Consider the following 16,973-nt stretch of genomic DNA (forward strand, 5'->3'; position numbering starts at 1 on the left):
TGGAAGTAGTCAACATTTTCATTTTGAAAATTTTCTTAAGCAGTAAACGTTTAACAAACTTCTTCTACTCTTTAAGTTCTTCTAAAATGGTTTAATACAAAAGACCATAATCTAAATTAATTTTCCATAATTCTCTTATCTTATCCGACTAAATTAAGTTAAATGTACATAATATTTCAAATTGCAGCAGAGTGAACGCACATATATGTAACTAATAGAAATTCTGTAATAGAAATATATGTAACTAATTTGAGATTTAATTGCAGAAAAAATTGTTGTCTTATATTTTTTACCATTATGACTTCAGACTAAATTGAAGCACATTTACATGAATATATGAAAAAATATGGGTTATATTCTAGTCTAGAGAATTTGAATTCGAAATATGATTAGGACCTCCAGAAATCAGCGTAGGCAGTTGTTTTTTGTATAATTACAAAATTATGCTTGTATTATTGATTTTAATTATTTGGATCTTATTTCATTCTAATTTATTTTGATTTTATTTCGATTCAGTATTGAAATTAATTGATGCCGTTAAGTTTTCAAAGTCCTTGGATCGAATTTTAAAAATCTTTAAGAAATTTTCAACTTTGAAATTTCGCAAAACATGTTTTTGAAATCTTATCTGAAATAAACCAATACATAGAGAAAGCATATACCAACTTTTAAGGTATGGTATGTCTTTGCAAAAAAAAATATTTCTATAATAGACACGGTTACATACACTCATATAAGTCAATCAAGAACAATTCTGATTTTAAATTAAGCAAACAAACTGTCGGTTTTTCCTATATATTGTTACGAATTCATTTAAATTTGTGTACTCTACTTCAATTTTCCCATAATTAAATATTATGAGAAAGTATATACCATTAAAATTCTATGAAATAAAGTAAATATTGAATTTGTATACCATTTATTCGAAAAATTTTATATTGAACAATGGTATTTTCTTTATAATTTTCATAGAAAAATTCAAATTCGTATAAACTTTTGCTACAAGTACATATTTCTATGAAATTGCATTGCAATTTATAGTCGTATAACATATAAACAAACAACCGCACAATTTCTAAAAAAAAAATTATATATGTACATTAAAGATCTATTGACCGAAAGGGAATAAAGCAACCAAATAAATTTTAATATAATATCCTTATATAAAACCAATTTGAATTGGGTTGAGTAACACGATAATCCAGCTACATATACGCTTTTAAATAATGTATAGAATTTTAAACAAGAGAATTAAAGAGGAAAATAAAAGACATTAAATGATAAAAAAAAATACCCATATAAAAAACCAAATCTTTTTACATATAAAGTTTTTTTTTTGCTGCTCTTTCTATATTATTTAAAATTTAAATGTTAAGTAACATTGAATAATTGGCAAATGATGATCCCCATCACAATTGTTTTCTTTTTTGTTTTTAAATAACACTGAACGGATGTATTATACTTTAAGGTCACCATCTTTTCAGAAATAAGTTTCATATGGAAGTGTTTGGTAATTCAAAATTTTTAGCGGAAAATTAGTTGAATAATGATAAGAAAATAGTTAATTTAATAACCATGTTACATAAATTTTAAATGAGCTGTGACAAGTTGTTGGATTGCATAAAATGTCAAGTTTCTGTCAATTATATCAATTGACAAAATAATTATTTGTTTTAGAGAGGGACCGATAGCCTGGTGGTTCTTCTCACGTCGATCCATAGGATTTTTTGTGGTTGTCCTTCCATTTATATGAGCACTATTCCAAAACCCCAGATACATTATACTGACCCCAGGATGTTATACTGAGATACTTCAGTAAGACCTCTGAGGAGTCACAAAGCCCCGTTCGAAGCAATCGATCCTTAGCCCGACCACAGTCTCACACTCGCATAGCAGGTGCTTCGCCGTATTGCCCGTGTTGACACAGCTCACTCTTCCCCTTGTTTATCCTTTTTAGGACACAATATAATTTTGAATATATGTAAGTTTTTTTCTTAATAAAGGGAAACAACTTTCCCAGAAAGTTTATCATATTCAATACAAATACATATTGATGTATAAAATAAAATAAAACAAACTCATTCATAATTTGGATTGATCAACTCAACTCAACGAGGATTATAAATACTAATTCTAAATTAGGTTTTGTTATTAAGTTCATAATTTTCCTAATTTTGCAAATATATGTGAAATATCAATTTAAATGTAAATTTATCTTATCTTAATATTATTGGGAACAGGCAACTCTAATTGGTTTTGAGAGATAGAAGTTTTCAAAGACGATATAAATTTTAATACCAATTCTGCTTTGTGAAAGGCAAATTAATTGTATTTAAAAGAAATTAAATTTAAAATTTTTGTTTTGTTAGACTTTATAATGAACATATTATACTTAATAATGTACATACGATATATAAATAAGTCTAATAAATTTTTGTTTTATAAGTAAATATTTTACTCTTATCTTAACTAAAATATTGTTGAATGAGAAAGTTTTCTGTTTGTATATTGATTTGAGCAACCTAATTTCCACAAGAACCAAAGAGTACAAAATGCTAATTTTTATGAAAATAACTTATAATAGCTCTTGTTTTTCACATTGTTACAAAATTTCATTAAATTTATTCCAAAACTAAGAGATAGAAGTACAAAGAATAAGTCCTAAATCGAGGGGGACTGACCAACATCTCGCTTAAAATAGTTTATTGGCATTTCTTAGTGACGGAGAAATGCATTTTTGTTGAAATTGCGTTTGTCTCCCGGAATAAGAAGTTATTTTGTAGAACAATATCACCTTTGTCAATAATTCACTACCATGTGCATATATCAAGTCCAAATATATGTAATTGCAAGTGTTAAAATATATTTTAAGAGTATCTGAAAGTAATAAATTAACATACAAAAAAACGATATTAATGTCAAAAAAAGTGAATATGGTCACCTCAATTCGTTTTTACTTACCGCATTTTATGCAATAAGGGAGGTTACGTGATGGCATCAAATTTCGGATCTCGAAATTTCGGTGGAAACGTACTTTTCCATGGTAGTGAAGCGTAAAGAAACTGTTTTTGGGGAAATGTCGGTGTGTCTGTTTCAAGTTGAACCAATTTCGGGGAATTACATCCTTTTTCGGGGGCCCATTTTACATTTTTTAACATTTCTACATTTGAAACTTTGATGGAATTTCTTGAAACATAATATTTATGTTCTGGTTGTTACCGAAACTAACTGGTTAACTTTTCAAGGAAATCATATAGCACAAAGCGAAACTCTGCTAAGAGCCAAATTTACGTTGTTAACCAAATGCTTACTAGCGTGCTTAAAAATGGAATGCGGTATTTGAAACGCTTTTTCATAATGTTCTGTAACACTTTCACTAAAATAGTAAGTAAGTTATGAACTGACCACATCAGATTTTTTATTTTTTGGCGATTAAGTATTTTTAACTTTCAATGGGATAAAATAAAAGAAATTGAAAAAAATATTTTATAATAAAATAATTTAAATATAACAAAAATTGGGTGTTGTTCTAAAGGAAGAGCTTTTACAAAAAGTCTGATTAATTTATGAATAACAAATAAATCAAGGACATTTTAAGAATTCATCTGAACAATATAAATAAAATTTTTTTTAAATTTATGGGAAATATTTTACAAAACTGTATTCTCAAATTAGCTTGTGTCTTAACGTGGATCAAATAAACCAAACGAAATTAATTGTTCGATTTTTTAGGAGCAATAAAAGAAAATGGGCCGAGCTGGGAATGGGCTTGGTAATGTATTTTAAGCACTGGTTTTAAAGGATAAACAATTTTTTTTAATTCGACTAAAAGTGAAAGTAGAACAGGGGATTTTCATATTCGATTACATTTAATGTATTAATACTCATTAAATTTTTTTATATACATACTCTTTAGTTATTGCAAATTTATTTACCTCTCCTTCAATTAAATAAAAAATTAAAACTATACAATAAAATGAATATGTATATTTGTAAACTATTTTTTTTTCTTATAAATTATTCATTATTATTTAAGAGAATTCAATAATTTTAATGATTTCGGATATAATTTCATTCAATAGAATTAAATTAAACGGAAATGACGGAAATTTCATTGTAAAATGAATCTGTATCCTTTTATATTTAAATCTCATTCAATTATTAATATGTGAACAAAAAGTATATAGCAAAAATGATAAAATAAACGTTAATAATAATTAAAAATTTTTAGTTGTTCTTGGAAAATTTTGATACGTGTATTACGGTTTCGATATTGTTCATTAAAGGTTTAAATTCATAATAAAATTTTTAATTTATTGTGAAAGATACTCATTTGAGCAAAACAACGGCAGTAGAAATTGAAATGTTATGTAAATTTCTTCAAATTCTTACAAAAATTTCATTTGCGTAAAATTCTAACAATGTTTCATAGGGTCTGAAACTCTTTGTATTTTACAAGATATTGTGTTAATAGAATCTATTATGCTTTCTGTGTTCATCTGATCTATTTATTTTAGACCTTTTTTTGAAAATTCTTTTATTAGGAATTAATATTAAAAATTGCTTTTAGAAATTTACATACCAAAATGTAATGTGCTTTTAGTTTAGAAAAATTTGTTGTCATATTTTATACACATACTTTGAAAATTTTAAGAGGAAGAAGAACCACATGCACTTTATTATAAAAAAAATTCACATTGTGTATACAAATAAATAAAACTTACCTTAATTTCGGCAATTCACAATAAACCCAATCAGAAACTTCTTCTAATTTAACTTCTCTATGTGTTTGCGCCAAATCTGATTTATTACCAGCTATTACGATTGGAATATCCTTTCGAGGGTACAAAAAATATAAAAATTATAAAATAAATTTTGAGATTTTTAAAATTTTTTGTTATGAATTAAAATAAAACAGAGCATTTCATTTATCTAAACAATTTTTTTTTAAAAACAATTAAAAAAAAGATTGCTAAGCATTTTTTTAAAAACTTAATGGCAATTAGTTTAAATATTTTATTTTTTGTTTTACATGAATGTAAATTTTTTTAAATGTTTGAAAAAAAAAAAATCTAAATATCCTGACACGTTATCGTATTTCACTTTGTATTTTATTTTGTTTGACCAACGGAAAAAGGACATAAATTTACTATGATTTATGTAAGAGAAGAATAATAAGAATGATTTTCTGTTACAAAATTAAAAACCATAAATACAAGAAATAAAATTAAATGTTATAGTTAAAATAAAAAATGTATATACGTAAAAAAAAAAATAATCTTACTTGAAAATCAGCTCGTTGCTCTCGTATCTCTTCAAAACATTGCTTAACACTAAGAAAACTTTGGGCTGATGTTGTTGCATAAACTAATAGAAATGCATGTGCTGTAGCTATTGATAATCGTCGCATTGCAGGAAATTGCATATCACCCGATGTATCAAGTATGTCTACCTATAATTTTAATTTTATTTTGTTATTTGTAAACATACATACATAAATTAAATAAAAAATGTAGTTTAACACCATGTTATATAATATTCATATTACGAGAGTATTTATAAAAAAACTTCTCCTGCCTTATTTACTATGTACAAAACATAATTAAAAATAATTATTATAAACGTTAAAAATATTTTATTTCATTTCGTCCTGTAAAAATGTACATAACACAATAAACATGTACATAAAGACAGCTTTCTTTCTGGGAATATAGACATGTACGGCAATATTATCGATTTCTGACTATTTAGAACAGTTTATGAGAAAGAATTAATTGAGGAGTACTTATTCAACGATCACAATATTTATATACAAAGATATATGTATATAAAAGTTAGTTTTTATTATACTACTTGTGTTTTCTATATTAACAGGTAGTTCTTTATAACACTCTTTACTATAGATATAATCCTTGTAAGTACATACCTACAGCATGCGTTCTCTTATAAGACTTCTTAATAAAATAAAGTTTTAAATTAATTTCTGAAAAATGGTAAAAATTATTTTAATTGTTAAAGATGCAGTAAAAATCATATTCCAATAAAATGTAGATAATTTTACATTTCAAAAAATAATAATAAAATAATGGATAAAATTTAAAGAAAAGGAATTTTTAAAGAGGGTAATGATTTTTTAAAATTAATGATGACAATGTCCGATTTCATGTTAATGACGATGGGATAATGAAGAGTATAAAAGTTAATAATAATTATCTTTTCAATTTTTTTGAGTCTTTTTTTTTATTCTCATTTATCTACTTATAAATAAAACTTCATTTTTAATTTTTATACCCTCTTTTCTTTAAAGCATAAATTTGAATACGAATTTTTTATGGGTTTAACATTTTAACTTTTATATTCCTTTTGGGTATTTCGCACTTTTCATTTTTTTTTTATTTAATGTTTAATATACCCGTATAAAACACTTTTTTACACTCATAAATATATATTTATTTTTCTTACGATAAAGTATTATTATTATGGTTTAACTTTGCTTAAAGTCAAAAAAAAATTAAAGATAATGGACTTTCATTTTTAACTGAAATATTATTGCCTTTTGAATTGCTTATAGTACAAAATAGTGTCCAATTGTTAAAAGATAAACTGATAAATAAATTTTATTTGTTTTCATTGCAGCAAGAAAAAATTAAGATAGGTGAGACCAATGGTTTGTACACTAGTCCTTTTCCCTTCAACAAGTGGACATAAAATCTAGTTATTAACATTCTAATTAAAAGCACTGTACTTAAATTAATTTCATTCATATACTGACATATTTAAAAAGATTGCATATATTTCGGATGAGGCCAAAATAAAATTGAAAGAGTCATGAAAAAAATGGAAAAGGAATAACATGAAATTAATTATTTAGTAATATCTAAAAGTTGCTAAAATTTCAGACCCCTACAACTTACGGTTTAGAAGAAAAACTATATAAAAACTTCGAAGAAAGTGCGGGTTTTAGTTAACGGTTAGTTTTAGCAGTCATTTTACTTTTGTAATATTAAATTATGTTGTACTGCGGTAGAAAAAGCCCGACACTACCTTTTTACAATGAAAAAAATAAATTTTTATCGAAATTTGAAAAATGCTTATGGTTTCTTTGAAATAAGAAGTTAAAAAATGGCATTTTTAGGTCTTTGAAGGGCTATAACTTTTAGAAGGAAGAGATAATTAAAAATACGGAGTTACGGAAATAAGTTTCTATCTTCTCTATACCTTCAAGCATGTAGAAGTTTTGTAAACGCGTCCACGGACGGACGGATGAACGGACAGAGTGAAACTATTAAGCACTTTTTTTGGAAAAATGCTAAAAATAGAAATTTTATATTGTACGAGTATATTTAAGTTGGGTTGTTGAAACATTTAGACTTCAGAATTTTGACCATTTCGTAAACTTGTGAAGTATAACGAAAACTTTAACCTTACTAATGTTAGTAAGATTTTAAAATAATATTATAAATACTTAAAAATAGAGGAGACCCTATATCGATCCTATTTTATTAAAATCTTGATACACTATAGTGGCAGATGTATGCTAATGATTACGTATCAAGAAATTTATTTAAAGGTCAGAAATAGCCATTTATTAATAAATATTTTTTGCTGCAATAGCCTCCTCTATGAATTGAAAAATTGTATTAGATGAATATTTTCATAATTAGAAAAACATAGTTACACTGCCAGTCATACTAATACTTTAAAAATTTTAGAAAATATTCTATCTTCTATACAATTTTTGAGTTGCCAGGATGGAGTAGCTGGGTTTTCTTAAATTTTACTCCGTCAACTGAGGAATAAGTTTTTAATAGAGCTGCGTTTTCCAGTGTTAAGTACAACATTCGCTGTAAACAAATTTTTCATTATTACGTTTTGTGTTTGGGTTCTATTAACTTTATTTTTTGAGTATGGGCAAATAAAAGTATTCCTGACCATAAAAAGAAATCCTTGAATGAATATAATTAACATTCATAATTATTAAAGGGTAACACAAACTCATTACGTAAAAAAAGCAATGCTTACATTTCTGCTACTTTTTTAATTCTTTTGATGCAAATTTTACTTTTTTTTCAAATTTGCTTTTTTATCTCAATATTTTTTTATAAAAAATAATTTTTTCTTCCTGAGCAAGTACAAAACCTCCTTTTAATTGAAATTTTTGCCTGTACTTAAAATTTTTTTTTTCCACAAATTTTTTTTAATCCAAAAAATTTAAACAATTGTTACTGGTTGTATTACAATTGTTATTTTGATTTTACATTAAAGCTAAAGCAAAGAAAAATAAAAAAAAATTAATACAAAAAACAAACAAAAGAGCAAAGAGATTTTGGTTTTTCAAAATTTTTAATTAATTAACACTGTTTTACAGAATTTTTAGTGGGCAAATATTAAAGTGAGCAAAATAAATTCACCCAACTATTTTTATTTACTAATATGTGGAAAATAGATAATGGCAAATATTTACCTAACACATTTTACGAGTATACAAGTGCTTTGCAATTAAATATTTTTAATTTAATGCTCGTTTAAGTATTAACCCTTTTGTTACTCCAAGGTATTTTCAAATTTGGAGGAGCACAGCTTCGAAAAATGATAAATTACACACTATGATTATTTTACAACGATAAATTCAATTGAAAAAATTATATTAAACTTTAGCAAACCAGCAGCTTTGAAAATAAGTTTTTGTATGTGATGTAGACATAAAAGAGTTAATACCAGGCAAAAAATAAATTTGCAACAATTGAAGTTCATATTGTAATAAAAAAACGCAATAAACTAAATTCGTATTTTAACTATTTTCAATAAAAGAATTATTGCATAATTCGCACCACGTTCTATCTACGTTGAAACTTTAATATGCACATATATAAATGTAAAGGACTTATTTTACAGCTAAACTTGCGGTTATAATGTTCAAGTAATATTTAATGGAAAGATAAATTTTACAAATAAGAAGTTGTACTTTTCTCAATACTATGTCTACCAAATGCGATGACAGCTTTGACTGTTGGCGATTTACAATAAATGCTGTAAAAGGTATGTACCGAAATATGAATATAGAAAAAACTTGCTCCTTATAAAAGTTTCTAAAAAACGTTTTGTTTGAGAAGTTTAGTATTTAATAAGTTATATACATATACATACGTAACTCGTAAATGCATTTTGCCTTCACAAATAAAATGTTGCTATTATTTTTGCCGATTCATATATTGGATTACCACTAACATAACTTATTGAAAGAAACTACTTCAATTTCATTCTAACTGAATCTAATTTTCTCTATTGTTTCATCATAAATGCTTTCATCATAAATTTGATGAAATTTATAATTTCAGATTCTCTTATTTCAAATTTTTGATATGTCTAAAACATTTGTAATTTTTTGTTAAGAATAGTAGTGCTTGAATTATAAGTCTTGTAAATTTATTTTTTTAAGCAAAGCAAATGGTGGATTTGGGTTTGCTCATTTATTTTATCTAATACACAAAATTGTTGCCTTATTTTCGTATCCGAAAATTTCAATATATGGCAATATCCCAAAAATATGAAAAAACAAAATTATTCGATTTCTTTTAAACATTTTAACGGTATTCATTTTGTTTATAATTTTTTGTATTCCAAGAATTATAATGTTTTAATTGAGATTTAAATTAAAAATAAATATAAACAATTAAAAAAGGAATGGAAGCCTTTTCTAATTTAAGTGGAAGGAAAATCCTTGAAATTGAAAACAATTTGTTTTTAATTTTTTTAATATTAATTTTGTAAAAATTTTAGATATAATTAAAAATTAATTGCATAGTTTTTCCAATGGTACTTGTTACAATTTATAATTCAAATATTAATTTACCATCTCGATATTTTTAACAGATTTCCGAAAAAAAAATTCAAAACGAAAATATGATAATAACCTTTTAGGGTTCAGAATCTGAAATTCAAATTCAATTTTTTAAAATTGATTCTGTTATTATCGTATGTATAGTTTTTAAGTTTTGAGAATAAGTGAGGTGGCAATTAATTGTTGCTATACTAAATAAAACTATGTACCTTGTTAAATCAGAAATTAAATTAAATTTGAAGTGAAAAAATTGAATTAATAAGTATTTTAATTAAATTTTAAAATATTGGAATGTAAAAAATAATAATTTTTACTTCTCCTTAAAATCGAATAAAAAAAAATTCCATTATAGACACTGGGAATGAAAATGGGACAACTGACTAACAAGAGAGAAAATATTTTTAATTTAAATACAGCAAGCTAAAGGACCACTTTCTCTGTTGGTTGAAATAATAGCAAAATTTAAGGAAATGTTTGAAATTGACTAATGATTATTAATAAAATTATTAATTATTATTTCAGTACTACCTTTGCAATTTTGAGTTTCTATCAATTTTTCGGCCACATCTTTTAAAAATTAAGTAAATTCTTTCGACATTTTTACAACCAATCATATGTTTGAGCAATGATAAGGATTGCCAAAACGAGAATAAAAAATTATAGTAAGCGATTTTATGTATAATTTTTCTTCATACAACATTCTTAAAAGTCAAATTTTCTGTATTATAAATCTCATTATTCCTTGCGAATATAAAATTTTTTTAAAGTTGGAAGCGGAATTTGAAAAATTGCAACATTTTCTGAAAATCTCAAGAAATTGAGGACATGATTTCTTCATACGACATTTATACTATAAACAACAATTTAATCACTTATTTTATCAAAAGCTTTAATGAAAATTCAAAGAAAAGAAATCTAATCATTTTTTTCAGGAAATAAAGCTAATGAATTCTGAACAGCTTGATATTGTTTAGAAGAATTACCTAAAATTAAAAAAGCCGTCTATAGCAGCAGTATTTTAAGAAATACTTGGTATTCTAAAAATAATATAAAACACAACTGTTTTAAGAATTGAACAGAGAAACAGGCACATATCAAAGATTATAATGTAAATTTTTTTAAGGAAAACGTATTTAAAATGTTTCTCTAACAGAAAGTATCTTTTGTATATTATCCACATAACAAGGTAGTTGTAAGTCTACACATTTTAATGCACATAATATGTATTTTCATTAATGTTATAATTTAATAAAAATCTTTTGTTTAAAAATAAAACAAGATATTTAAGAAGAAAAGGTCAAAATCTTATTCTTCTATATGTGAAATAAAATTAAATAAAAGTGTTTTATATGGTACCCATATTTTAATATACATTTTATTATTTTATTCTGGACTTTTTTGTTTTTCCTAGACATTTAAGTAAAATTCCTAATTAAGAATTCAAACTTGATTTATTTTTACACCCATGTAGACATTAATTATTAAAGTTTTCTATATTAAGAATATTTAAAATTAGACATGTAATTCTACTATACATTAATTAAGTATATATAAGGAATTTTCACATCCTTGTTAATTCTAATACTGTTTGCCTTCTATACTTCGTTTTCCTTCTATACGAAAGGTTGCAGGAACCCAAAAATTAAATAAATATTAATAAATAGTTTATTTCGTTAAAACAAACATTGCTTTCACTTCTACTCCCTTTTAAGTTATCGCCTCACAAAACTTGCAACATCAGAATTTTTGACAACTTGTATTCCCGAAACTCTTAATTCCAAATTTTCCTAATTTCGCTAATTGCAAAAGGCTAACGCGAAATGCCATTCCATCAAAATATACAATTATTTTTCTTAACTCACGCAATTGACTCTTGAATTCGAGTACTATTTTAACGTCTCTATTAATTTATTATTTTTCTTTTTTGCTTCATCCTAAATGTATGCAATCTTTGAAATATTTTGGTATTTAAATAAAAAATAATTTAAATAATGTAAGTTATTATTGCTAAAATTTAACTTTTGCTTGAATCATACTGTTAAAATTAATAAAATTTTAAATCTCGTATTGCGCTATACTACAGTAATTTTTAATAAATACTTCAGTTGGTGAAGAAATATCTATTCCACTATATCAGATCACAACTTTTGTATCTCAAAATAAGCCGACAAATTAGTTTGACGTTGGAACGATACAATATCTTGAAATCCTCTTCTAAATTGAATTCAAGAATGCTATATGTACGATATTGTATTATCAATACTAAAAAATATAAGAGTATTTAAACTAAAATCTTGTTTTTCAACGAAAGGCAAAACTTAAAGACCTCGAAAAAAAGTTTTGCGATGACTTTTCTGTAAAGAACTTAATATTTATTTTATGCTGAGTCCTAATTTGAATTTAAATGAATCAATTTTAGACGCTATAAAATTCAGATAATACTATAAATGTAATAAAAGAAATAAGAAAAAAGAAAATAAAAATAATTTTTTTTTTGCTAATTTTCTATGGTGATGAAAAACCTATTTTCCACATAAAAAGAAATTCTATTATAAAAATTTTCTATTGGCATAAGCATTTTTTTTTGCAGGATAGCGACACAAGTGTTTCACTTTCGTTTTGAAAAAAATATATTATTAAAGTTATCGCAACATAGACTACATTTTTATACAATCGTAGAAATTCTAATTGAAATCAATTTAATAAGTTTAACTGATTTTAAATTCACCACGAGCTTGAATTTTAATCCAACAGAAATGTTATATTGAAAATTAAACATAGAAATTTAGAGTTGAGTAGAAATTTATTTTTAATAATAATAATCAAGTTGCTGGATTTTTGAACCGGATATTTTTCATTACTACTATAACACTTGAATGAAATTTTAAGTGCTACAGTATTTTTTCTAAAAATCATCAAAATTTTATATTGAATTTCTACTATAATTAATTCTTAGAGAATAATTTTAATCAAATTAATTTAATAGATTTTTCGTTTATAGAGTGTACTATCAAAAAGGACATTTTGTTATCTGCGGGTTTTTCATTATTATAACATATTTGTTGTTGACTTATTTAATGATATTAAATAATTACTATGTCTTGTAATTTGCCCGTTACAGTAATAAATAAAAGCAGATGATGATGTTAAATAAGGATAATAAATCTTCATTGTATTTTATGCAATGTTATAAAAATACCTACATAAGAGAGCTAAAAATGTTGGCAGAAATTCCTTGGTTCAATTATATTGATTAAAATCATTAAAAATGTTTTACACTCTAGTAAATAAAACTAAATTTTTTTAATGTTAATTTACAATTTGTATAAAAAGATTTGAATAGGCTTTCTTCTTAATTTTAATTCCTACATTTTCACAAGAAATTTTTTAACAAAAAAAAAAAAATTATAAAATTAAAATTCAATAAAAGTCTTACTCAGGAACATACAAAATTTTTTATTATTGCTTTATTTCTTTAGAATTATAAACAAAAGCTCAATACAAAAAGTCATAAATTTAATGTGAACATAAAAGGCCAAATTTTTTTTGGCCTATTGAAGCACTTCAAAATTCAAAAGGTTTCAAAACTAAAACTCTTGAGGTATATGCATGAGATTTTTTTAATATAAAGTTTTCCTATTGATTTCTTAAAAGCAAAACAGAAAAAAAAAGTAATTTAATATTCAAAAGATAAATAAAGATTTTTATATTTTTTTTTTTTGGAGTTTTTATACGGACCTATCCATTTTATTTAAAAAAAAAAAAGAAAATCTTACTGTTACCTTGAAATAAAAATATCCTAAAAGCCCCATCCATTCTCCCACATATATTTATATTATTATTTCTCTCTTGGTAAACTTCACAAACAAAAAAAGAAAAAAAGGACAAATACAAAGTCTTTATTTTGTTGGTGTGTTTAAGATTTCGTCCTTCTGGTGAAACAATTTTGAATTTCATTTTCAATTTTATCAACATTTAAACAGTCTCGTACAATGGCTATGAATAAAATTTTAAAGTAGATAGAAATTTCAATATTACTTTAAGAAATATCTAAAATATATTAAGTGTGGTTGAATAAATATTGTAGGGTAATACTACAAGAATTTCTTATATTAATAATGCATGTACTTGTATTGTTCACCTTATATATAATAAATTGGGATTTTTGTTAATTTATCATAGATATTTTCTGATTTTTCTATTATTTTCAAAGCAACTCATATGTGAAATTGTAAAGCATTTAATATCAAATTTATATGCCAATTTCAGTTATTAACTAATTAATTTATACAGAAAATTTAATAATTTATTCATCTATATGAGTAAAAGATTAACTGTATTTTGCATACAAATTATTATATTTTTTTAAATATTATATTTTTTTAAATTGTACATAATGTAGGATAATGGAAACTTTATGTTTAACATACTACCATAAATTATGCTAAAGTGTTAATTTTCAAGATAAAATAAGAAGTTATAGTGTGCTCTAATAATTTAAAAATAATTCATACCCATAAAAATATTTATGTTTAGGATACTGGATAAAAGTTCATAAAAAATAGAATAATCAAGAAAAATCTTCTTAACAATTATGTATTTAGTCACGCAATTAATGAATATTAATTATACTAATTTATTAGATATTAATATGTCGAGTCTCCAATTGAGACTTATTAATTATTCAAACAATTATAAGTCTCAATTATAGATTCCAAGTTATGAGCCAAGAATTATAGATATTTTCTAAGTTTAATTTCGGAATGTTGAAATATTCAAACACAAGAAGGGTAACGGATAAGATAATCGCCATTTTGTGTAAGTACTCAAATGTAGCCAACAACTTTTCATATAAAAAAACTTTAAAAATTTTAATAAAGGACGACTGTTAAAAAAATCTTAAAGTATCGTATTCAAATTTTACGCATTTCAGTTTTTAGTTTAAAAATATGCTATATAAAGTGATACAGGAGAAATATGAGAAAAATATTTTTAAAACTTTTCAGAATGGTGTTCAATATAAAAACACAATAAGTATATGCAAAAAGATTTCAATTTAATCGTGCAAGCTTAAAATTAAATCGAAAAAATAAATTAAAACTAAATGAATTTTTCCTGCGCCATTTTATTGTTTTTTCAATAGTCTTTAATAAAATTTTGTTTTCCTTAAGTTTTTTTTTTACTATAATATTAAATATGTGAGTGTTTATGTTCATGAATATTTGTTATGTTCAATGATCAGAGAATACTTTTCTAATTCTCTGCCTTATTTAATCAATTTTCTCTTTATTTGCTTGAAATACATCCTCTTATAATATTGCAAGATAGATTCTTTTCTTTTATCTTTTTATTTTTCTTTAAGATAGTCTTTTTAAATCCTTTTACCTACATTTTTTTTTATCAATGCACTTGATTCAATTTACCTTTTGTAATAACTTGTTATACTTTTAAGTTTTTCTTTATGAGTATAGTATGTATACATAGAAAACAGAATAAAGTTTAGAAAATATATGAGAAAGTAGGCAAAATGTACATATGTTCCGTTATCAATGTTGGTATGTTTACATATTGCACTTAAAACCATATTGTTTATTATCCTTGTAACTTAACACATATGCAAATGTAATAAAGAGAGAAAAAAAAGAAGGTTAAAAATGTAAACGTATATAGAAATAAAGTTGGGTCAAACCAATAGTTTGCAAGAAAGCATTTTTCCCTTCAAAATGTTAAAATATTGCTTGTAAGCCAAATTGCAGTTTTATATGAAACTCTTGCATACATTTAGGATGATCACAATAAAAAATTTGAGAGAGGCATTAACATTTTGGTTGTATTCAACGGTTAAGCAAGTTAGTTAAGAAAAATAATTATTTTTTTTGATAGCGCGGTGAATCTGTTAGCGTTCTGCATTTATAGAAATTTGGAAAAGTTTTCAGTTTCAGAAATATAATGTGCCAAAAAATTCAAATTTCTACTTTTCTGCTATACAGAATTTAAAAAATATTGCAATAAATAGTAATGAAATTAGAATTTTCAAATTTTTGGAGGCTACTTTTAGAGGGAGGGGGGAGGTATAAATAAAAATTTTCTTCTAAGTAAGTTTTTAGAAAAGACCAGTTTATGTACAAAATTTCGGCTTTCCATTTTCAAGGGTATAGAAGTTTTGCAAACAGACACGCTGACAGAAGGACAGGCAGCCGGAAGGATGGAGTCAGTGCAACTAATAAGTAATTTTTTTTATAGTTTTTTTTGGAAAAGTGCTAAAAATAAAACGTCAACAAAAAAAATGCTTTCCACTATCATAAATGATACTTATTTTTAGTTTAATGTAGGTACATAAAATATGTCAACGTGTTACGTGCATCTGAGTTGACGAAGACACTATAAATCATTAAATAAAAAAAATTAGTACATAAAAGCTCTCATAATCCTTTATGAATATTTAAGTAACTGTAAAAGTAAGTACTTAAGTTAATTTTTACAAAAGATTTTTTTCTAGTCAACTCATATTTTCTAATTTCTCCATAGGAAAGATAAAAAACAATGTGCAAAGAGAAGATATAGAAATGCTAATTCGCTTCTATTGGAAAAAAAATGTAATTTATGCTCTCATTCAAACAGAACTCGCACTTTGTGCATATAAAAATTTTCCGCGAACCAATAAAATTACGAAAAATCTTGTAGAAAAAGGAAATTAATATTCTTAATTAAGTGCCACATTTTGATAAAATTAATACTTGGTATTTTTGACTAATTAAGTTCTTATTACTTAATTAGCAATAATTAAGTCATAAGACTAATTTTATTTTCCATTTTTAAATAAATCTTGTCTAATTGCTATCTAACGATATATTGTCTACATGTATAATTTCTGGGTGGCTTCGTCTTGGTAGCGGAGTATTTTCGGGAATTTCCCCTTACAATGTGCTCGAGTTATTTGATGATAAATGTATCAAGGGAGTACTGTTGTCGTCATGTTGAATATTTAGTTGGCTGTGCACAATAGATCCTAATACAATGGGTCGAGATACACTGTCACCGGAATATTGTAAATCTATAATTTACAAATTTTTACACTATCTGGCAATTCGAGAGAGAAACATCTAATTTGGGATCAAACTTTTATCTCAAC

At 24.6% G+C, this 16,973-nt stretch overlaps 1 protein-coding gene across 2 annotated transcripts in view; it reads right to left on the reverse strand.

The window, feature by feature from the left end:
- The window catches only part of LOC129611029 (GTP-binding protein Di-Ras2), a 134,652-nt gene that overhangs the window by 26,570 nt on the left and 91,109 nt on the right, over positions 1-16,973 (reverse strand). For both annotated transcript variants that reach the window (XM_055523939.1, XM_055523938.1), the window contains exons 3-4: positions 5,285-5,452; positions 4,725-4,834 (exon numbers count right to left, since the gene is read on the reverse strand). In XM_055523939.1, the coding sequence (XP_055379914.1) occupies positions 4,725-4,834; positions 5,285-5,452 (278 nt within the window). The remainder of the gene's footprint in view (positions 1-4,724; positions 4,835-5,284; positions 5,453-16,973) is intronic.

The sequence above is a fragment of the Condylostylus longicornis genome, unplaced genomic scaffold, assembly GCF_029603195.1.
Source record: "Condylostylus longicornis isolate FDR11 unplaced genomic scaffold, ASM2960319v2 ptg000048l, whole genome shotgun sequence".
NCBI lineage: Eukaryota > Metazoa > Arthropoda > Insecta > Diptera > Dolichopodidae > Condylostylus > Condylostylus longicornis.